Source organism: Phalacrocorax aristotelis, chromosome 6 (genome assembly GCF_949628215.1).
Source record: "Phalacrocorax aristotelis chromosome 6, bGulAri2.1, whole genome shotgun sequence".
Classification (NCBI taxonomy): Eukaryota; Metazoa; Chordata; class Aves; order Suliformes; family Phalacrocoracidae; genus Phalacrocorax; species Phalacrocorax aristotelis.
Window position 1 is genome coordinate 42,519,194 of NC_134281.1, and position 25,199 is coordinate 42,544,392.

Below are 25,199 nucleotides of genomic sequence, written 5' to 3' on the forward strand. Positions count from 1 at the left end.
GTCTGACTTCCATGCAGTATCTATCCTCTAAAGCCCGACTTGAGATACCAACTTGCCTCCTCATGACAGTAAACAAGATCTCAAAGGTCTGAGGTCTGTGTCACAGCTTAGCAAACTGGCCTTGATTTCTCTCATATGAGGTTATATGAAATGCCAACAAAGTCAGAAATAAAACTGTAACCTTAAGCTAACTCTTTTCTCATTAATATAAAACCAGCTCAGAGTTTTGTCTATCATATACAGAGCGGAGAGCTCTCCTACTTCCCGAGAGCTGGTCCAGTCCTTATCTCTGGATAGCCAATATGATGGTGACTGCAGCATGTTACGTGCTGCTGTTAGCCCTTGGTTCCCGCTGCGTCTATACTTACTTGGAGAAGTGGGAGAGGTGGCCCCTCCTTCTGTTGATGTAGTTGGAGGTTTTGTGTCTGGCACTGGCAGAGGCACAGGCCTAGCCATTGGTGGCGGAGGTGGTGGTGGCAACATTGGGGTAGGAAGGAATGGATTGTGCACCTTGCCTTGGCTGCTACCATTGGGCTGCCAAAAAACAAGCAAACAGACAAAAATTATACTAAAAATCGGCTATTGGGAACCTCTGGTAGTAACAATCTAGTTGAAAGCTATGTGCAATACATTTACAGTTACTTGAGAGGTGGCAAAGAAACTGCTGTTGTCAAATTCTCCACTGGCTTCAAGGAACACTGTCTCAAATCCTGTGAGCCTTGTGAAACTACAGAAATTCTTGTTTTTAAACATTTGTTGTATTAGCAACTGGTCTGAACTGCCCTGGATTAAATTCTACTTCTCTTTACATTTCCTGCAGCCACTACCTACCTCATGCTCAGTGAGAGTTGCGGTATTTTTGACCCCCTAAATCCCCCAGTTTCGTGCCTCTGCTATACCTTTAGGATATCAGTGCCTAGGACTTGAGTGTAAATTTCTTAAAGATACTGCTCATTAAGAGAAAAAACAAGCATTTTGGTGGTCTTAAAAGTCATGCTGATATCTTATTACAGAAAAACGAATGACTATATATTAAAGTAACTGCTCTCCCACATCTCTTTTGAGTTAGCAATAGTGTAATAGTGTAGCTTACAGTTTAGTTGTCATTAGGATCATATGGAGAAACAACTGAACTTAGAACTGCTTCATTTTACACATTAGGCAAAAAACCTCCTCCATTTAGGCAGAATGGGCCCAGCTATACAAGTGTGATCTTTCAATTAATCACCAGAAAAACCTGTCCATAGCAAAAGTGTTTTCAAGTACCACAAAAACAAGAAGCAGGCTTAAAAAATGCGCCACCCTTCCCTCCAAATTGTTAAGTTTACATTTAAAATGTAATACAGCCTGGACACTTGAAAATCATACAGATAGATGCCAAATGCCATCATAAAGAGAAAGTAGGACAGCCTGTGAATCGGGTGTTCCATTTTAGTGACAAAAATGATGAGATCACTCTCGACAGTACTCTGCAAATTGATCTCACTGCAGTTCTTCTGGCACTGAGCACTGGCTTTTCCATTGATGATAAAAGCTCAGCTTTAAACACAGATCCATATTCTAAGTACTGCTAAAGAAAATAATATTTTAATTCCTGTTAGGGTTTCCATTAGCCTGAATTACTGGGGACAAAATACTCATACTGACAAATGCTTGGGACCTTATTTTCATTTCACCTGCTTTGGCACTGACAAAAGACCTTAAAGTCGTGTAGGTGCAAATCAGGTTTGTGCTAGAGCAAAAATGGCTCAGGGCATAAATAAGACTCAAATTCATCTGCATTTAACTTAACAGCACTCCCACTGACTTCAAAGACTGCAGTTACTAGTGTTTGCAGTAAGAAGCAATCCTTCAGGGATATTTATTTTTCCAGCATCCAGCACCTTTAATAAACTATTATATTAGTGACATCTCTCAAACACTATCTTGTCTCACAATTAGGTCCCTTTCCTGCCAAGAAGACCCCTGCTGTATGTTCATTGTGAGTGTGCTAACAGTTCATAATGCTGAATGGTTTGGGATAAATTAAGCAAATGAATACTCAAGGAAAAAGAAAAGCACTATATTGATTTGTTGTCTAGACATAAATGTATCTGCTAACATATTGCAGACATTATTCAAAGCCAGTACTGGCTGGAATAAGTAGAGTCAGTTTTTCTGCTAGGGAAAGGAAAGCACCGAGAACAATATAGCTTATTAAGTAAGTGTAATAAATTAGATGCTAATAATTAAACTAATTCTCATTAACACTTTCAATCGTATGTATGTCAGGAGGGAAACAGTAATTTTGCCAGTTATTACTTCATTGGCTGGAAAAAGTCACATGCATTACATTTCATGAAATATTCAGAGCATTATTTTAGACTTGATTTACATAAATTTTATAAATTCTGTATTTGACCGGAATGCTATTTCAATAATAGCAAGATGATTCACTTTATTTGATTAAAAAAAAAAAAAGAAGAAAATGGTTATTTGAAGCTTTGGAACTCTGCTTAATTTTTCATAGAGATAAGGGGAAAAGATAACTGCTTACAGAAATAACAAACCATAATAAACTGTACTTTTAACATCTTGAGTTCAAGTACTGGTCAACTTGATCTAAAGTGCTATAAGGCAGTATTTTTTTTTTTAATGAACTTAGCTGATCTGAAACATCTGTTTCTCACCCTCCCTTTTCCTGCTTCTTCCCCCCCACTCCCCTGAACTTCAAAAATAATTAATAAAAATTATTCTGCCTTCATATTTTGTTAACCCTAGTTCCACTAGGGTTACAATGCATGCAGCAAAGTCATTTGTGGAGGGACCCAAAAGGTCACTGTATCACCAGCTTCTCTGACAGTTTAAGTTAATTTCACCACAATGTGGTCAAGTGGTTTTTTGGGGAGGTTTTTTGTTGTTTTTTTAAAAATATTTTTGCAGTAGCAGCATTTTTTTTTTCTTCCAGCGACTATTCAAGGTGTGTTCCTGTGTGCAATGTGCTGTTAAAATAATCCCATAATCCCATGGTTAATTTTACATAGGACAAACACTTCTGAAGAAATAAAAACGGCTTCCTTACATTTAGGAACCCCACCTGTCCAGCCTGCTGACCAGCGTCGGGGCAGACAAGTTGGACAAACTCTTTCAGAGTCTCCTGAGGATGATAGCGGATTGCTGGGTGTGAGAAGTATGGCCCAGGCTGTTGAATAATGGGTGATGTTGGAAAATGAAGAGTCGATGGTGTTGCATGTGGACTTGCTATAGGAAAGAAAACAAAGAAGTTATATAGAGTTTTGCCTTTGGAAAATAAAACAGTTTAAATCTACTGTAGTTTTACTTTTAGTCTTTTTTTAAAATGTACAGTATTGTTTATACATCTGATTTTCACAATTAATATTAGACCACATTGTGTCCTACACTCACTTCATCTAGATCCTGAAAGCCAACGGAGCGAGACATTTTGAAGGATTTTCTGTATTTTTAGTGGACACATATAAAGGAATCAGCAGTCTTTTGTGAAAGTGAAAACTATTCATCACCTTAAGAGCAGTCCTCATCAATCAGGCAATAAAAAATGTATTTGGGAGATTAGGGTTGATTTAATTGACATTTCATATAACTTCAATTTACACATATGTGTACTACACATATTGTACTATAAATGGTCGATAATTTAAAGATGGTCTAACACTTCCTGTTGTTGCGGATTTTTTTCCACCTCAGTTTAGGAACATTTATTTTAAGTAACGTGTTTTCATCTAATGAACATGCACAAAGTGGCAAGATAGTTTTGAAAAGTACATTTACATTTCTCCTGAATAATGTTAGGCTCATATCTTCAGCAAGCCCCCAGCTTGCCTTCAGGGGTGAAGTTTAATTTGGTGAATTTATGGGCCAACAAGCCACCTGGAAAATGTACTACAGTGAAGGTGTAAAGATGTAATGTACACAGGCCCATTGGCAATGACAGATTTTAACCTCAGCTGATTTCAGCAGAACTACAAGTGCAGCTGAAGAGCCTTATGCTCTCCTACATTATGTGACACCTTTGCCCAGTTCTTTGGCCTTCAGGATATATTGGGTTGGACCCTTGTGAACTAACAGTGTTTCCACTGTTAGTTGTCACCATGAGATAGCAACTGCTGCCACGCATAGTGCTGTGAATTCTCCCTTTCCCCTCTAAAATGAGAATTCACTCTTCCTTTAGAATGGCCAATTAATCTGGTTGTGCACAAACTCATCTGTACATCATAGTTTGTTTCTCACCAACCAGTCATCATTACATCCCTGTTGCTCCCTTGGCATGCTATCCTAGTAATCTTTCAAGGGTGTCCAGGTGCATATACTGCACTTGTACACCACACATAACCGATTAGGTAAGTGCTACGTAAGGGAGGTAATATCCTACAGAAACTCATGTGTTGGCTTTGAAGTAAGTTCAATATACAAGAGGGAAGAAAAAGCCTTTGGCACTTTTCAGAAAATTGGAGAGATGCAGGAAAGTTAACTAAAATCAAATACAAATGAGCAAACACTCATTTCATGACGAATGTTATGAAAAACCCTCAGTGAAATAAAAGCTAAAATCTGCTTTTTAGTTTTGTTCATCGCCAGTTTAATACGACACTTTATTAATAATTTTTTTCTTAAGCATTATTAAACCATTAGCAAACTCAGAGCCTGAAGATGTGGATAAAACTTGTACTCAGAGACAGCAGCAAGGAAACCTACTGCATTATCCTATAAACATTCATTTATGGGCTGGCTGGGCAGCACTTCTATGTACTTCTTTCTCCACGACTGGATAGGAATGATTGCTTTGACACCACCGCCAAAAAGAGCTGTACTCATGCTTAATATGCTGACATGGAATGAATATGAAGCTCTTATCCTTGCCATGAAAAGCTCCCCTGTATCCTTGTTAACCCCACGAGTCTTCCCAGTCTGCCCCCCTTAATAAGGTTTAAAATATTCACAACAGAAAGAGAATGCATACTAAATATGTGGTACTACATGGGAAAACACCACTGAAAGAAAGCTTGGAGATGAGGAACCAAAAGGTATCATGTAGCCTTCAGCTATCTCTGATCAAAGTAGATGTATATCCAGTGAAACTCTTCTGAAAGCATGGGCTATACCTATCTTATAACAGCTAGGTATCGTGGCATGTGGGCTGAACAGGAAAACAGTGTCTTCCCACAGCTGTGCTAGCTCTGCAATGCTGCACTTGGGAAAAGGAAACAAGAAGCAGCATATCCCACACTCCTTGTTATGGAAATGTTGACAGTTATTCCATGGCCAAGGCAAACACCTGTGTGCCCAGCCTGTTCAACCTGTCTGCACATCTGGGCTTATCTCTTGTTTTTTACAAACCTAGTTAATTATTTCTTATTCACTTTTAAGACAAATAGTTTTGTTCTCAGTTTGCATCTTAATTTATAGTATATTTGAAAACTCTTCGAATAAAGAACCCAAATCCTCAAAGGAAGAAATGAAGGCTATTTTCCTGTCCCCAGGCTCCTGGGAGAGGCTGTAACTTTGAAGTGTGCTATTAAAGGTAGAGATAATATGGGATTCACCTTAGTAAATGTGGGTGTCTACCATGGAGCTAATTATCTTAGAATCAATGGAGAACGAAACAGAACTAATGGTGTCTACAGAGCTATTCATCTCATCCATGCCATTATCTCAACCACTGCCTTTGACTAGACTTCATTGATGACACTGACTGGCCTACCAGTGGATGTGAAGGGAGCCCACTGGTACTAGCTCTGAGGTAGATACCTCCAGTCTACGCATCTTCAGTTAGGTGAATTCCACCCAGTGTCAGCCTCTGATCTCACTTACGCCAACCCCTGAGGTGTAACTGCTTTAATGACACTTATGTCATAGCCACTTTACAGGTATGAATGTATCATCACCTTCTCCCAGAAGCAACAGTCATTTTAGAGCTTGTCAAAATATTTTGCCACAAATATTTGTTCAACAAAAGTTGGTGGTGAGCATTTTGATGACTACAACAAAATTTTCGTTAGCATGCAACATTTCTGTCATTTTTTTGATATAAAACATACTCTTCCTCTCTTCCTTTGTATCTCCTTTTATAGTTCCCCCTTTCCTTGTATGCCAAATGGAAGATGAAGGATGAAGATAAAAGTAAGAAATAAAAATTTATGTGGCAAAGTTCTAATTAAGTAAAAAATAGATTGAGATTTTTTAACACTTATAAAAAAATTTCATTCTAGCACCAGCTCTGTTAATATTACTTGAAATTGTTATGCAACTGCACTGTCCTTTGTACACATCTGGGATCAAATTCATTCCTTTTCTTCCGCTGAATGAAAAGGAGACAGAAATGCTATTTCAATTAAACAAGAAGAAGAAAAAAATTGTACCCAGGGAATATGTGGAAATTCAAAGCTAGGCCTGAGACCACACTGTATTTAGCTTTTCCAAGGTATGACTCTTCATTTAATAATTTGATTGGTTTGCTATATGAAGGACATGTTATGGTTATTACAAATACTCATAGGCATGTACGTGGTGGGTCTTTGTCTGTTGCCTTGACTTCCTCAGCATGTCAAGGTAGAAGACAAAGTGGAAAGCATTTGTCGGTGATCTTCCCAAAGAGAGAGAGAAGAAAAATGAATGCAGAAATGAACAGTAATTCAGGAAGGAAAAGTGCCACAAGAAGGAGAAAGTAATTCCTCCTTGGAGTCTTGGCCAACTCCTCAGCACAGCCTTGAAGGGCTTTCTTTGATCATGGGAAAGACCAGGAAACAAGACCAAATAAGCATCAGTCCTCAGCCTGTGCCATATACTGATATGTTAGGTTCATTTTCTCAGAGTAGATTGATTAACATTAGAAGTTACGAATGGAATAAGGATCTCCAAAAGGTTTGTTTTTGCAGTCTCTGACTGGGAAATACCAAATTTCTCAAGTGGCAAAAAGAATGGCTGTTTGATAAGAATCTACTACTACTAAACTGATCAACATTACAAGTGTGCCTGCCTTATACTAGAGAGAGGGATTTAAATGCTAAAATCTAAAAACTGCTGGCTCAGATACAGACCGTTACTCCGATAGTTGTGCTGAGGTAACCAACTGTGGTGTATGCAAAAATGGCCTTTCAGATAAGTTCTGACTGCAGAACACAACCGTGCTTCCAAATATATGAATCATCACAAACATTTTTAATCAGTTAAAGGATGTGAAGTAGTGCAGCAGGTTGCTGTTTTCCCTGTTTGCCTCTAAAAGGGGCAAGTGACCACAGAAAAGCCCTTTCAGTCATGATTTTCAGAAATGCTTCATAAAAATTATTAAGTCATTGCGTCTGAAAACTATGCCTAGAGTGATGCAAGTTTTCCTTTGTATAAGAAGGGGCTATTACTACTTACGTGCTTCTGATGGGATATTACAAGTCTCAATCAGTGATTCTAAATTCTTTGAGATCTTCAAATGGAAGATAAAACAGGTCTTTGTCTATTATTTATTTACTTATTGACTTATTATTTATGTATCCCTAAGCAGCTCCATGCTGCCAAACCGTATTTCTCTTGGCGTCTTTCAGCCTGTGACATTTATATTTTATTACTGACCTCACTAAATGACATAAAATATAAGTTCTACAACCTACGAAAATATGGGTATTCCAGATCAGAACTTCATTTCTACCTGCTGTAAGTATGTAGGAGTTGGACTATCTGACATTATTAAATCTGTTATTTGTGTGTGGGGGTTGGAGGCAGGAATTATCCTTCCATCTCAAGGCAAGCATAAATATTTCAAGGAACACATGATTCTAATTCCGTTGAAGCTCATCTGAAACATCCCAGACTTTTTATTGAAAATGAGATGATAATGTATGGTGGCCTGCAACAGATATACCAGTATTTTAAAACTACTGCTATTGGGCCAAGTAATTATGCAGTACAGCTGTTGCATGCTATACTGGATTTTTTACTGTTTTATGAGTTTGTGGTGCTGTGCAGCACAGAAGTAAGAGGATTTTTCAGAATGCTGAATTCATCTGCCTGATTATGCAGGCCTGTCTTGTCTCTTCCCTTCTTGATTTGTAGTAGCCAATAACGAACAAATAAAGTAAGTTGCATTCATTGATTACGTTAGCATTTCACATGTCTAAGGCAAATGAAGGAGAGATAAAATTGCAAATTCTATTCACCTGAATGATTAGATAATAAAGAATCAGTTAATTTGAAACAGGTTATAGTTTTCTTTAGATATTTAGTATCCTTCTCAGACCCTTCTGGAACAAAGGTGCAGTCCTAATAAAGATGCATGGGATCCTTTCTCCCAAGGAGTGCTCACTGATGTGGTAAAGGGATTTTGTGATCGCACCTGCAGTGCTCAGACAGATTCTCCACCAGCACAGCCCAACATATGGAGGAGACATATTGATCCATCCACCTTCCATCTCCTTTTCCAAAAAGCCTTGCCAACCCCTTCAAGTCCAGATGACTGGAGGAAATTTCTTTCTTCATGAAGTCATTTGAAGTCTTTGAAAGGGTCATTTAGTGTTGCTCTTCTCCCACTCAGGAAAAGCCTACTATCACCCTGCACTCCTCGCCTGTTCAAATAAGTAGTGGTCTGGAGGATCAAAACCGCTGTTCCTTCACAGGGACAAGGGCTAGTCCATCAGATCAGGCCAACAGTGGACTGGCTTCATTAGGGCACAATGTTCGGATACCTTCTCTATAAAGTGATAATTTAGTTTACTAATAGCTCATTAAACATTGATCAATCTTCCTAGAAATAGTAACATTATAATCATAATGAAACAGGATAATTTTTATCAGCTTGTTTTTGAGGCCATTATAATTGGCTTCATTACAATTAAGAAAGTATTTTTTAAAAGTCATTTCCCTGGAAATGTTATAGAACAGTTTGTTCTGCTAGATATTTCCACTTCAGGCTTCTATGTTGCTTTAACTCCCTGCATGCTGTAAGCTTTCTCCTAGCATTTAAGTGATGCAAGTGCCAGTTCAAATTATGCAAGATGTATCCCACCCTTTGTACCCCAAAGGTACTTATTCTGAAAATTGACCATATTAGAGTACTAATTGGCTAAGCCACCATGCTGGCTGATGTGAAATGCTTTCAAACACCATGAAACAGCTGTGTTTATCGGAAATATGAAGAGTGACTTTTTAATAAGGAGATCTGGCAATAATCCAAATTTGTTGAAAGGAACTTACACTTCTATGTATAATACAATACAAGAGGTAAAGAATAGAAGCCTAAAACAATAGCTTTAAGCCCACAGATTTTTGTGATGAAAGCAGTTGCCCAAACAAGAAAAAAAATAATTAAGAAACTTGGGCTGGGATTTGCAGAGGTCCTGAGAGAATTCATTAAGTGCTTTTGAATTTCAATGGAAGCTGCGTCCCTGTAACTCTTTCAAAGGTTTCTGAAAGTCCCTGTTTTTCTTACTGCCCATTAGGAATAGACTTTAGGGTGATAAACGTAGAGCAAGCTCTTATTCAGGTTAGCAAGGGCTTGCCTCTACTTAAATATTGAGCTGCTGAGGGTAGGACTGACCAGTCCTAGGTCCAGCCCTTTGAAGGGAATTCAGATCAGTGGAAAATTTAAGCATTGCTTAAGTCCCATAATGCTGCAAAGTGGCTGTTTAGTAACACATCTGTCAGGTCTGTGGATGAGCTAAAGTCAAACTGATCCTGTCTTGCATTCCCATTTACAGTGACAAGACTGGGAAGTCATGGGGATGGAGAACAAAAATAGGCCTTACCCTCCTAGCATGGGTAAAATTTAGGTATTGCTGATACTTACTTCCACATTATATAGGCAAACATAGATGAAACATTAAAAATATTATATTAAAAGCTGACCAGTTCAAGATACATACAAATACCCTAAATATGATGTATGGAAGATCTGTTCCTGCCCAGGGACATAAAAAAGAAGGACGGAATTGCAGAACATCCATCTCTCAGCTCCAGAAGTCAAGTGCAGGTGGTCAGTTAAGCACTGCTGAAAAAACAGACCCATGGTATCTCCAAGACAGAGCTGGCTATCAGCCCCTTTTTGCCGCTCTGAAGAGTGGTATAAGACACCTGGACCCTTTGTTCAGAAATACTCTTTTGGAAGAGATTTTGCAGTAGCAAGTGGGAGGCAGAAGGATGTTTCGCCAGGGCCCACGGAGTTTCTAGCAAAAGGAAAATATGCTTAAAGCTGTGCTTGGTCACAAGGTTTATTGGTGTACTCTGGATTGTGAGTATTACAGGCTGCTTTTGAAAACCTGTAGAGCTGAACTGAGCGCTGGTTCCAGATTCTGGCATCGGCAGGGGGCCAGTTAAGTTAGCTATTTTAAGCAGATTGTTTTAAAACATGTCAAAATTCTTCTGCCTTTGGGAGATCAGAATACTACAGAAGTAATTACATAAGTGCAGGAATAAAAATCATACCTATAGAAAGCACTCCTCCCTTCCAAGACCATAGCTAGAGGTCAAAAAACGCTAATTTAATCTATTTGTAGAACTCCTACTTCACATCAAATGCTGGCAACTTTTGCATATTATTACTGTTTTTAATACACATGATGTATTCCCCTATATAAGATAAAAACTACTGCTAGGAGAATATATCATGTCTTTCTTATAATGAAATGCAGTTGATAAGTTTACAATAGAAATGTAAATTCTCTTAAAAACCACAACCTTTATGTGTGTGATGATATAATTCTGCTTTGATACTAAAAAGGGCATGGTAATGGAATCTGTGACTTTGGAGTGATATATTGCTGTTAAGTTAATAGGACTCCACATTCCCATTTCTAATATCAGTGTTTTTTTCCCCTTTCATTCTGTAGATGGTAAGCTGATACTACATAAACATTGTTAAAGCTATAGTTCCACGCTACAGTAATTCACTTAACTTTAACATGATTTATGGTTCTGTCAATAGAGGAGGTTGAAAATCCAGAGCTCTGATGCTTAAACATGGGTTCCATATTTAAAGCAATAATGTGCTTTTTGTGTGTGTCTGAAGCTAGAAGAATTTAGCATAAAGCAGAGATAAAAATATTAGTAGTTCACTGCACTGTTTAAAGCATGTAGTTTAACTTCATGGATACATCAAAGAGAGCAGGGAAACTGAACACAGAATCAGTAAAAGCATGGGTAAAATACTTTGTTCCTGCAGCACTTAATTTTTATATTATTTTTTAGGGATGCATGAAATCCTATTAGTATTTTTAACACTCCCCTTTTTCATTCTTTTACTCAGTTAGATCAGCTGCTTTTGTCAGGATGAGTTTAAATCTGGGTCCACTGTGTTAATCACCCCCCATTCTTCTTTCTGGCACTTACCCTCCAGGCATTTTGCCTCTTTAGGAGATTAAGCGACCAAATCATCTTGTTGCTCTAACATGTCCTCACTGGAGCAACATATTAACACAATTCCTCTGCAAAAGAGCCCTCTTCAGAAGTTTGCTGCAGGGATGACAAATTAACCCAGCATGGTGTCCCACACATCTATCTCAGTACAAATTATTAGTGTAATAGAGCTTTTAGTTATGCATTTATCTAGTAATTATTGAACGGTTATACAAAACGAAGCTGAGCAATCATGGCCCTTTATGAGGCAATCTCAGTGGGTGGCCTTACAGTTAATTTAGGATAGGACTGTCTAAGCAGTTCACTCACACACAAATTAGCTGAACAGCCTGCTCCTTTAAATATTTCCTATGTCACAGGCTAACTCTTTACAATACAACAAAGGTAGAGTTTTAATTACACGGTTCCTGACTTTTGTTTAGCTGAAGCTTTAACCATTTGGAAGCCTTCCTCTCTGCCATCCCCTGCCTGGGATATGGGAGTAGATGGCAGTTTGGGTAGGGTATCTAGTAATTACTAAACCCTGACCTTGAGGCCATCTGTTAAGCAACTGTTTTTCCTTCAGCATCATATTATTTCAAAGTGAGTGGAGAAAATAAAAATCTTCACCTACACAGTCAGCTATCCTGACATTATAAACTGGAGCACTGCTTTTCACTGTTGCAAAAGCAATGCTCATCTGTTGGTCAGTCTTATGCTATTTATTATTTCTGCTCAACTTTCTTATCCTTTGGTGCGGCGTTCTCATCTTTTGACTGTCTTACATTACCATCCCCTGATCTGAGGCGTCTGTATGAGAATGAACTTCCACTGCTTTGTTTTTGTCAAAATGCAAAGGGAATTAGAAGGTTACACTAGTGTGCCAGCTGACAGCATTAAGGAGCAGCCACAGATAGTTGTACAGAATAGGATATTACAAAATGTCCTTTTACACTGTGTAGCTCTGGAGCAAGTTAGCAGGAATTACCACTTTGATTCACTTGAAGCTGGCTGGTGGGACAGTTAACAGGCACTGATATTTTGGTGACCCTGTGGGGAATTTTGATAGAGAAGGCACAATGTCTTCCCAGATATGTGACACACAGTTTTTGCCACTTTGGCACGAACAGAGAATACTATCCTGCAGAGTTTCCCTGGTAGGCCATGTACTGATCAAAATCTCAATGGTAATGCTTATTATGGAGGATATTAACATAATAGGAACCACTCCACTAGTTGATGTTCATCCCTTCTTCTCTTTCTGCTCACTCACCCACTTCCTTGGGTTCTTCTCTTTGTGCTGTATTTCTTGTTTCTTGTAATTTTGTTTCTCCTTCATTTATCTTCCTAACATACCATCTCATTCTTTTTTTTTTCTTTTCTTTCCTTGCCTTTTCTTCCTTGCTTTTTGGCTTGCAGGATCTATGCTGTCATTCTGTGGAAATGCTTGAATGCTCAACAGCACAGGCTGCTGTATATCCTCAGTTTACAAGATCGTGGTCAATTTAACGTTTCAGCCAGCTCCAGATATAAAGTTGCTAGAGTGTAAGTAGCAATACATAGAAGCCTAAAACCACTTAAGTAAATACTGCTGTCACCCATAGTATTTAAATCCTTCACTTTCTGGTAAAGAGCTCAAGTGGGCTAATGTCTGGGAAACTGTAAGATGCCAGCAATACATGATGGCTTTGCAATACTGGACTACTGTGGTGAGCTACGCTGACCACCAAATAATCTAACTTGCAGGTAACAAAAGTATGCTGTGTAGGAGACAGAGATCTAACTGCTTGAATTTTCAATGCTTTGAAATAAATGCTAAAACTGATAGTGATGTTAAAGCCACCCTATAGGTGATCAATTTACCATCTGCCAGACACCGAATCCTAACCACGCTGGTCCAGAGAAGACATATGGTGCATTCATAGAGTCATGCCCAAAAAACTGCCATCATCAAGTGAGGCTCCATGAATCACTTTGCTAGCTTATCACCAAAGAAACTTGGATCTTACCACCATCTGTTGGAACTACTGAGGAGCCACTGAAGCATTGGCATCCATGTACCAGCACTCACTGCACATCTGGTCCTTTGGTCAGCCAGCTCAGATACTCTGCTGGCTACTGCCCAGCTGGGTTGAGTACTGGCAGAAGCACCAGTACAGATAGGAGACTAGTGCACAGCCTTCCACAACACAACACGGTACAGTACAGACAATTTAATGACAACAGAGGTTTCCCAACTAGTTCATTGAATGAAGCACCTTATAGCTAAGAAATCCTCTTAAGGATCTACTCCCCCTCTAAGCAAGTTTTATTTCCAAAATGGAAATAAATGGAAAGGCACTCAGTATCCTGGGATACCCCAGCAAAAGACGTGCACTATGGTCTAAGGAATGTTTGGAAGTGTGTGAAAGATTCGGAAATATTCCTCAGAAGTTATAAATTAGTGGTTGTCAATGACAACACCTGCCATGAATAGTCTACAGCTTCTTCTCTGCTGTCTATTTTGATCATGCTTTACACATGCATCTCATATACACATTCAAGTGATAAACTTGCACATACGAACATCAGAAGGAGATTGAACCTTCTTGTAATCGTTTAGTTGGCTGAGGAACTTACTCTGATGGTGACCTACTTACTCATGACTTTCCTTTCTCTGAAATATCTCTGCAGACCGAAGATTAAATCCTGCTTTTACTTTCCTGAAGACCACTCAGAATGACCTGCCACTGACCATTTACATAATGCATATGTATCCAAAGAGAATGCAACATGTGTGTACTACATTACCGCTATCATTTCCGCAGAAAGGTACATTTTCCAGTAATTATTGGTGGATATTAATTGCTCCAAGATTATATCCTCTTATGTGACTGCATTATACTCTTTATGTTGCCACTTTTGATACCTGAGGAGCTTCTCTCTTCTGCTTACTGTCCTAAAGTACACTGGAGGCAATGGGATAAAGAACAAAGCTGGATTTGCAGAAAATAATCCATCTTAGTGTATTACCCTTTACTATCAGAACGATTTTTGTAGAAGAGAAATAAACACAGCCAGTGTGCTGTGGAAGAGGAATATTGAAGAGGAATGTGCAAAAAGAAAAAGAACGAACCCTGGAAGAAGATATTTCCAGGATGATGACACTTAAAGAATCCATGGATGGATTCAGAGGGATTTTTTTTAAAAGTCTATAAAACTTTGTGAACAAGCATAAAATAGAAGATGCTTCTAAATGATGTTGCAGAAGAACAGTTTCTGCTTAACCTGTTAAGAACCATGATGATAAGAAACTGTTACTTCTTTATGGAGTTAGTAAAGACATTTCCTTCCAAACAAACAAAATTTGGGAACTGTAATAATTGTATTTACTTTTTCAAATTTTGGCTGTCTTTGAATGTTCTTCTCACATAGCCAATGGATATCTCCTGGTGCACAGAAAAAGTTTTGTTAAAACAGACTGTAGATGAGATGTAAATAAGACCTCACCATGATACATTTCCTCTCTCAACCACACAAAAATCCAAAATACGAAAGGTCTAAACAGGGGCAGAAAAAGGCATTCAATGATCTTAAAAAGTAAGTGTGAGGTAAAACATAACTAAATACATAAAGGCCTATTAACTGATCAATTAATGACTCCAATCTAGAAGGCTGAACTTCTACAAAATAGTGCACATCCACTGATGTTGCACTGAATATAATGTTAATGGAACATTCATATTATTAATACTTATATCACCAATTATCAAGGCTTTTAAAAGAAGATATATTTGCCAGAAAGCTCAGACCCAAATTTCAAGGGAAATCTGCATAGAACTTAGATGCCTAAATATCTTCCGAGGATCTAGATGTGTCTAAGGGTAATAATTTTTATGGGATTAAACACAACAAATCAAACTACAATAAGTAGATTTAACAAAGCACAGATAACCAAGAAGTGCAATTCTGACCTCGCTTCAACTTAGAGCAATTTCACTACTTCACACTGCATCACCTGGACTGTGCAAAGAGGCTCCTCCTAGTCTATGCTGCCCTCAGTAAAACCACACTAATGCCAAAGAGACATTTCAAAATAATTTCTAATATGAATTGCTAATATGTCTTTTTATGGTTCACCATTCCACCAATTCCTTAAAAATCTTCTCTAAATGAGACAAAATTTCATAGCAGAAAGAAACATCTCACAACCATTCATTCATATTTTTATATCTTCCAATGAGGTTTGTAAGAAGATTTGTTCATTTGTGTATATTACTATGCCCAAGTGAGTTCCTTTTCAAATGTGAACTGAGTATTGCATTTAGCTTTCTAGGCTAAATGCAAATGCATCTTTCTAACAAAAAATGTATAAGCACATCTAAACCCAGAGGACCTCTTTTTTACTTGGAAAGTCAGTCAGTCAGAAGAGTACTGTGAAGAAAACCAGCCGAAGCATTGCAGGAACCAACTTCAAAGAAGTCCCCTAACAAGGCGGTTCTTCAGCACACTAATACCAACAACATGAGCACTAAATGACTGGCAGAAACAAAGCCATAGTGGTGGAAGACAGGTGTGGTTCAGAAGTGAGTGATGGGTCCCTATCTCCAACAGTTAGACTGAATCTGTTATGCAATGACACAAGGAGAAGACGCTCTGTGTAACACATTCTGCCTCTTTCCCCACCCTCTTCAAATAAAAAACCAAAGTCCCCAGAAACCAGCATTTCCACCTTAGGCACTGTTGAATGGTCATCGTGCATTTTACCAAAAAGCCCAGCCTAGCAAAACCAAATGCAAGTCTTGACAACTAAAACCTCCGTTTATCAAGCTTTTGAAGTACAGCCTCTCACTGGGTGGGTCACTTGTGGCGATGACTTTCTGTGGAAAGGCGCTGGGATGGACACTGGGTGCCGTGGCTAATGTTTAAGCTGCCTGGGGGCTCTTGGGTTAGGCCTCACCTCTGGGTCCTGTAATGACAGGTCGATGGTGCTGTGTGAAAGCCGTTCCAAGGGAGGAGGTCTGCGAAGGCGAGGGACTGCTGAAACCAGACTTCTCTGACTTCTTTAATGTAGTTGGCGATGGCATTCCTGGCAAGAATGATTGATAAGTGCAATTTAATAATGCTAGGTCATGGAACGACAGCCTATGCATTGTGAAAGTGGGTGCAGAAGCAGCTAGATAAACTTAAAGGACAAAGGAAATGGAATACAACAGCGAGCTGAAAGCTCACCTTTATTTGTGGTCTTTTTTGAGGAAGAAGTGGCCATGGTTTGCTCTGAGCAATGAGTACTAAAAGGCAGCCATATTTTTCTTTTAAATCTGAAATATGGATAAGATGCAGCTTATTATTGCTACTGAAACCTACTCTGCTTTATTTTTAGAAATCTGTAATAGCTGGAGCATTTGGATTTTTACAGGCTTTTTATGAGTTCTGTCTTTCACTCACTGGTTTAGTAGATTATTGCAAATGGATCTTTAAATGTGCTGCACGACTCAAGGCACAACTAGAGAATAAAGTTTCCTGAGTTCAAACTCTGCCTTTCCTTACTCTCTTGACTTCAAAGGTATTTGAAAGTAATATATTTATGTGGTTCCCTTTTGCTTTCCAGTTTTTTTAAAGGGTGAATGGTATTTGTGTCTTGATATTAGAAGCCACACCGGAATTAGTTCAGAGTTGTTATTATGCCCTTGAACTATATCAAAGGCTTCCAACGAAACTCAGAGTTAAGCTGCCATTGGGTGAAACCTCTGCCATGGACAGGCAGAAATGGTGTAACGCTAATATGACCAGTTTGTTATACTCTGTAAGAATAACTCCTATTGATATCATATCAAGCCTGTGGCACTGAAGAAATTAGTGGAATGAATATAGTGCCTTTTCTGCATATGATTTATGCTTGGATAAAAGAATATTACAGAATATAGATGAAGAATATGCATGTGTGTCTATTATTCTCTATATTTTTACAGTTGTAGAGACATACGGGTATTCTGATTATCTGCACATACTCTGAAAACACATAATTTACAGTATATACAGTACATCAGACATTTTACATATCTGTAGGGATATAGCAAAACAAAGGTGCAGAATAGTTGATGTTTCAGGTACAAAAGCAAAATATCAGATAATGTGGAAGTTGAACTTCCACTAGCAAATTCATCCAACCTTATTTCCAACTCTGTATTTTATAGAATTTAATTGTTAGAAAGAGAGAGGCCTGGACAGTATTATCTCTGGACAATAATTATTAACTTTATATTTAATAACACTAGTTTTATAGTCCCTGGGATGTTGACTGCAATATGCAGGAGCATTATTGTACTTTATACGCTGCACTGCTGGGGTCTTAATGGTTTCAGTAAGGTTTTGCAGTATATATTTCAGAAAGTTAAATAAAGGGAGTGGTTAGAGTTCCAGTGTTGTACTTGCAGCTTGCTTTCTTGAAAGTGTTTGCTACAAAGGGTTGCTGTTGTGGTGGCTTTTTCCTCAGAGCAAGAAAGGTTACACACTTAATCTTTTAAAAATAAACGTTTAGAACTGACAGACTATTGTGCTAGAAAAATAGTGGGTTGGTGGGTTTGTGGTTTTTTTTCATATTGGTCTTTAGGACTTTGGAGTAGGGACAAAAGCAAAAAGAGTTGGTTTGGTTTGGGGGTAAGAGAGAAACGGAGACTGAACTAAGGTATTTCAATGAAATATTCCAATGCAGCCTGCTGAATTTCTGCTCAAATGGCATGTTGGGATGTAACTTGGTTATTGCTCTGTGTTTGAGTGCCCATATTCAGGACAAGGATACTCAAAAGAAGCAATGGTGCTGTCGACCCTATTTCCCTACGATAGAGGAACTGGGAATGAAAACACTAAATGAGTGTCAACCCCAGCCCTAAACACAAAGTCAAGGGTCAGTGGCAATATTTGTGCTTGAGGGGGCAGAGGAACTACGCTGCTGGCAGCAAGGCCATAGGTACATCTCTTCTGTGCTGGGCTGTGGAAGGGGCTAGGTTTGCCCCCAAGGCTGGTTTTAACATCGCAGGCTCCACCCTTCTAAGTACAAAATATCATGGACAGAACAAGTGACTATGCACAGGGATTATCACAGTAAAAGTGCTTGTGAGCTGCTTTAACTGCAAGGTCGTGCTCTTGCGGGGAGACACAACGCCCTGCACGCAGCTGACGGTTGCACAGCCTATAAGCAGAGATCCAGGAGGGGACAGGAATACCTGTGCCCTGGGCAAGCAACAGAGGTCGTGGAAGGAGCAGGATCTCAAGTCTATGGACCATGTGATTCTGGCTCATGAACAACCTGCTTTCCCCCATATCCTCTAGCTGCATACCCTCTTCAGGGTTATGGGAAAGAAAATAAAGCTTCTGAGAAAGTTAAGGAGCTATTCTTTTACCCATGTGCTAAAGAACCTGCTTGCCTCATCTGAACCATGGTAGAGGGAAGGGGCAGAGAGAACAGTGGTATATGGTTTAAAGCTATAGAAAGTTTGTGTGATTGTGTCCAAACCCTGCAACTTGAGGAGCTACAACAAAACTGATGAATAACCTTGCACTGCGGCAATGCTGAGCAGTGTTACATTCATATGGGGATGGATTTTGTAAGGTTGAGACAGCTGTTTTCATGTGAAAATAGAGATTTTAATGTATCACTATGTCATAAAATTGAGTAGAAAGACAAATTGAAACACTAGTAATTGGTTCCTACTTTTGTTATTATCATTCTGATTGCCATTATTATCACTACTTTGTTCATTTATTTCAGGGCATTTTGAAATGTATTGGTTTGGAACAGTTCAACTCTACCGTGTTTTTATTTTGTTTGAGGTTTATACTGACACATTTTATTTTGAGTGATCATATCTATCAGATCTCAAGAAAAAAATGGCTGCTTCCTAGTTCAGAAGAATATGCAAACAGGAGCTTAATTACATCACTTAATATTGACCAAGAGAAAGAATAAGATGAGCTTGCCAGCTCATTTCCAAAGCATGTTTTGTCCTTTAAGAGAGGAGGGTATGACAGAAAGTTAGGCAGTGCAAAGCAATTAGCATCATTCACATTTTGTGTTGCGCTAGCATGGTGCTCTAGCAGCAAAATTCAAACATTCTTTGAATGGGTTAATAAAAGAAGAAATACAGTCGGCATGCAAGAAAAAGGTTTCCAAGAACAAGCCAAAATATGTCCCATTCTTCTAAATTTATCACAGCCATGTCACATTATCCTTGAGACTGCCAGGAATGTCAATTTTTTTGCATTTTTTAAAAAAATCTCATTTAGCACCATATGTTTGGTTAATGTGCCTGATATATCCTGCGTATTCTTTAGTCCATCCATTTCTAATACTAATTTTCTTTTTTCCCCCCCTTGCTAAGCCATATGTTACAATGCTGGTCATTCTATCAAAGCTCCTTTCTGGACCTGAGAGCAAGGGAACTCAGGTTTAATCACCCAGAAAAATTTAAACCTGACATGACAAGTCTCACTTTTAGGTAAGCAGTCTCAACATTTGAGTTAGCACTGTAGGTGCCTGGTGGTAGGAACATCAGGCCACCTATGAGATGGCATGGTGTATATTAACAACTGTAAGGCAGGAACTAAGACAAATGACTAAATATGGAATTAGGTGTTTAATTTTGGCACCCATGTTTGAGACTCTTGGCTAGTTTTAAAGATCTTCTGTTTCATACCTAATGAGTTTGATGTGATGACATTCAGTGGTCCCCAGTCTGCAGCCTCCCCTCCTGTGTTGCTCAGGGATGCAGGAAATGAAAAAGTTAAAACTGAAGCTACCCTGGGCAGAGCCCAGGGAGGATGATGCTGCCTTGCACGGCTTTCCTCATCATTGTTCCTGAGAGCTGATGAATATTGGGGACTACTGCACTGAAGACCAGATTTCAGCACTTCACATGGCCCCAGTGAAGGGGTAGTGCCAACTCACAAGGACACCTCTGAGCCCTGACTCTCCTCTGTCTCTTCTCTGGTGCAGGGCAGCAACAAATTGCAATATCCCCCAATCCTTCTCAGCTGTGCTGGACGGTGAATAGGGAATGGAGCCAAGGATCCTCCCCGTTCCCTGCCTCTTTCTATCCATCTGCTCTGAGCAAGGAATAAACAAGAACAGCCAGAACACCATGGCTGGGTAACCCAGGTGGGGTTTAAAAGTGTTTCTTACTATTCTGTGTACAGGACTGTCGTCCAAATCAGTCACACCTGGCACTTTTAGGAAACACAGATTTCATAATTCAGGTCTGAGTCTCCTCTCAATGTTATTTAGAGTGCCAGAGAAGAAAATCAGACTTAGTCTATTTTCATCTTAGGGCAGCTTTTAACTACAGAATAAATGGAAAAGTTAATTGCTAAATAAAAAAGAAAATAAAGGGTTTTGTGGCATAAAACACAGACGGAAGTCTGAGTGGGTGTGCTACTTTAACTTACTGTACTTGAGTTCATTTGATTGTATATGTATGCCAAACATATATGGTCTTAGCCTGCTCCCATTAACATGAATGTGTTTCTTTCACAGGACAGAGGAAACAAGATCAAAGACCATGATGGTGCTAAATGGAACAAGATGTGTACTTTCGTATTTTTTTCCAAAAGGAAATATTAATATGACATTGGTTTTTCAGTTGAAAAGAATTTTAATGGCCGTACACAATAAGCAGAAAATTCAGACAACAATAATCTTGAAACTGTTAGCAGCATTATATTTCTATCAAGGAATTTGTGTGCCTTTTCAACATTAGAGCTTTCTGAATTTTCATTAATTTGGCATTTCCCTAAACACACAAGTTATTTTGTTCATTCCACATCATGCATCACACCCTTCTGCTCAATGCATAATGCAAGCGTAAATGGGATCCTTGTCCTTGAGAGACTCTTGTTACTGGAGCCATTGCACGGATGTTGAAGTCCCGCAGTAAGACTTTCCAAAACTCTGCACTTCGCAAACCTCCAGCCCAAGTTTTATCAGTGAATGCACAGGAATACTTCATGTTCCTCATCTTCTAAGGGGCACTGGAGCATTGTGATGATTTTAATTCCTCTACCTCCTTATGTTTGCCAGTACTAGAAACGCACCACATAAAAGTCTTCCTTGAGTACAGCTAAAGATCTTCAAATTTTCATGTATGAGGCTGATATATATTTAAATGGACCAGAAAATGATGCATGAGAATTGAATGCACAAATGCTTCCCAGAACAAATAAATATCTATGAACCTATTTTCCACGTACCTGTGCACCTTACTAACAGAGGTACTGAAATTAGGATTAACTTTGATGGAGTGAATGCAGACACAGCAGTGTAAGAGGAGAACAGTTCCCCTCCTCTGCAAATCTATAGCTCTATCTGTATCTATATCTGTATATCCATCCAATTTTGTTCGATTAATTACTAACAATGTTCTAACTGCACACATCTTAAACAATAACTCCGTCTCAATTTAACCAGATTGGTAGACCAGCTAATATTAATCTCCAAAGATGACTTTTGGATAATTGCCCCAATATTCCCAGTAGCTCTCTGCCACTAGACTCTTGATGGATATTTTGTAACAAAAGCTATGAATGAAATATTGTTTGAATCTTCATTCTCAAGGGGCACTATGAAAAGGAATCACAGAAGCTCAGATATTAGCAGGTGGACCGTGACCTCAACAACATGCAGAACAAATAGATGATGCAGAAAAATAAGTTGGCTGTTGAAGAAAAAACTGGTATATGGGAAGAATTTTTCAAGGAATTTTCATCCTTCTGTGCAAATTATTCCACCAATTTCACTGAAATCAGTATCAACAGAAATGCTGATCAGCTGCTTTATTTCCTGGGGGATTCTTAATTTCAAGCTTCTTGAAATCTTGATGTCTATACTAATGTCAATCATAGTAAGCCTGTTCTACTTAGTGCTGAGCAAACTTTATTTGTCATCAGCTGAGATATGATCATAACTGCCATCCATCAGTTTACTGTATTAGTTGCTCCAGTATACACAAAATACAATGCAGATGGAAATCCACTCATCCTAATGAAATGCTCTTTAGTTTCTATGTTCTGAATGGATACTCACTCCCCTGGTCACATTCTGAGTTACCATGATCACTGATTAACTACCTGCCAGTGGGTACCTCGCTTCACAAGACTAAATCCAGCTTAATAAACAGTGATTTTACAGAAGAAAAATGAAAGCTCCCCCTCTAGCCACTTATCAAACTACTGCATATGCATCACCAACACACACAACCAGTTTCCTCAGAACTCAACATCTGACAGATCATCAGGAAAACAGAGCTAATCTATCCATATCCATCAACATTGTATCATAGGTGACTGCCAGATACTTAAGAAGCTATCCAAAAGAAATGTCACAACTCTTTTTCAAGACACTACAAAAGAAATGTTCCAAATAAAACAAAGCAAATGCACGTACAAGTAAATGAGCCAAAGAACTTAATAAAAAGAGATTGATTAAAATGAGGACCAGAATGTTCAAAAAGGACTGAGAGAGTGAGGTGCCAAAGGCGCATTAAATGGATTCAATGGCTTTAGGTTTTAAATGCTTTTGGACTCCTCAGCAATTTTTAGCCAAAAATGATAATTCAAGTTAGAATCAAAATTCTGATGTCACTTAGGAAAAAGAAGGTTGAAGTTTCTCCTTTGTAAACGAGCACTGCCTTATTTACAAAGGAGAAATATCAGCTTATACCAATGGAAAATCTTGTCTACAGAACTTTAAAACTGAGCAACGCAAGATTCATAATTATTTTAAAACCCTACTCCATTAAAATCTGCCTTAAATGTTCCCATAAAGTGTATTATCTTATCTGTTTGCATCTATGTTTACAGCGTCATCTGGACTGTTTTAGATCTCTTAAGATAGCCTTTGTTCCTGCTTTGTTGTCCAAGTGGTTCTTTCAATAACTAATAAACTAGTAGTCAAGATATTACCAACTTCTTCAATATATAATTGCATGAGTTTTATATTTGAAAACTTTAATGAGAAGTGTAATAAAGAGCAAGATAATTTTTCCTTCGATTTAACGTTAGTTTCAGTTTCATTTTGTATTGTATAAATGCCTACTGTAATAAGAACAACCAAAATTTCTAATGACGTCTTCAGACATCTCATAATTTAAAATTCATTACTACATTTGTTTAATTTCAAATGTTATTTGAGAGTTTTTCAGCATACTTGGCAGATTAGATATAGCAGCAGGGACAAACTGCAGCCATCCGTAGGAGAATATACCTTTATGTGGGTGCTTTGGGGATGGAACATCTATAGCTGTAAGGCAAAAAATGCCATCATAAATTTGGATGGCATTTACAAAGCCCTCTAAAAAGTCTTTGCATATGATTATAGCTGAGGTATGATATTTTTGCAAGTAAAACACCCAGAATAGATTTATGTTTCAACTATATCTTCCTGAGATGCATATGGATGCTAAATTGCAAGTGATACTAAAGGGAATTTTAGTAACTGAAGAGAATGGAGTCAAATTTGCAGGTTTTTAAAAAATTATTTTCTCGAAAATAATTTGCTCATTACTTGCATGTTGTCAAATATCATTGGTTATCCAGGCTATATGTAATAATGATGGCTGCTAAACACTAAAGGCATCAGATGCAGATGGGTAAATATGCAGATTTTTTGGACCTGTGACCTCAGTTACTGCATGGAAATGTTTTTAAATTACTTTTATGATGAAAAGACTAAGTTTGGTGTTAATATTAGTTTTGAAGTCTCCACTGCCATTGAACATACGTTTTAATTAATAAAAGACCTGTGGTCAGGATTGAAAATAGCTCAGGTAATTTACCATGTACTGTAAAGTCACCTGATTTCTACACAATTTGAGGTGAAGAGCTGATACATTATTCCCAAGAAAGAAAGAGTTGCAAATTGAATTAATGTACATCATACCAAACTGAAATGGATTTATAATTTGACAGGTCAAGAGTGTACTCATGGAACTGTTATGTATTGCTGCCAGTGGTTCTTGGTTTTTTTACCATATGACTGCCCAGGTTAGACAGTCACAGGATTGAACAGTCATTTCTCCATAACAGGAAAAACAATTTGTTTTTTCCTGACCTACAGTTGCTGTGCTTTTTTACTGGAGGCGTCCATTGCCAGTTGTATGCTGGTGAGCGCCTGCTAGAATGGCACTGCGGACCTGCCACCATCAGCTCCTGGGGAAGGCTTGGAAGCTCCCAGGCAGCAGAGACTTAAACTGCTTTCCAACAGATCGGTTCTCAGGCAGGTGGTATCAGATAGGTGAAATCAGCCTTGTTTTTCTGCATTCCCAATGGCTTTAGGATTCTGGGAGGAACAAAGAATCCCCCTGGAAAAAATAAAATGTTCCATCGCAGAGAAGGCAGAGCACAGCAGTTCGGCTTTGGTATCCTTTCCAGAGGAGCCACGTATGACCATGCCGTCTGCAGGTCTGCTTGCATGATCTGCCCAACACCTCTCTCATCTGCTGAGCAATTTAAAACACATCTGACAGAGAGGCAGAGAACTCACGGGGAGAAAGTCCCTGCAAGTTTCATGAAAACAGGCATGGGAAGGGCAGAGGTAACAAGTAAGTGCTCCCTCCAGTGCTGTCACTCTGGCAAAGTGCTCGGCACGAGCTCTTTCCTTACTAGACACTGGAGAACCCATGTGAGAGGGACACCTGGTACATCCCCCCAACCAACACAAAATGACTGCACCGAGAACAAGAGCATTGGCATTGTTTGAATAAGCACACCCACCATGTAGTGCTCCACGGTGTTCGGGATTTCTTAGATATCCTAATTTTATAAAAGAAAGTAAAAGAAGAAAAAAGAAACAAGGTGAGAGAGAACACTATCATATTTTGTAGCAAGCAGGATAC

At 38.7% G+C, this 25,199-nt stretch overlaps 1 protein-coding gene across 32 annotated transcripts in view; it reads right to left on the minus strand.

The window, feature by feature from the left end:
* The window catches only part of NFIA (nuclear factor I A), a 252,269-nt gene that overhangs the window by 30,584 nt on the left and 196,486 nt on the right, over positions 1–25,199 (minus strand). For 5 of the 32 annotated variants that reach the window (XM_075097421.1, XM_075097422.1, XM_075097418.1 and 2 more), the window contains 4 exons: positions 25,078–25,116; positions 16,274–16,402; positions 3,077–3,240; positions 369–534 (listed from right to left, as the gene is read on the minus strand). In XM_075097421.1, coding sequence (XP_074953522.1) covers positions 369–534; positions 3,077–3,240; positions 16,274–16,402; positions 25,078–25,116 — 498 coding nt within the window. Of the gene's footprint in view, positions 1–368; positions 535–3,061; positions 3,241–16,273; positions 16,403–25,077; positions 25,117–25,199 lie in introns of all 32 variants that reach the window. The other 27 variants (XM_075097416.1, XM_075097419.1, XM_075097417.1 and 24 more) reach the window with 8 other exon arrangements.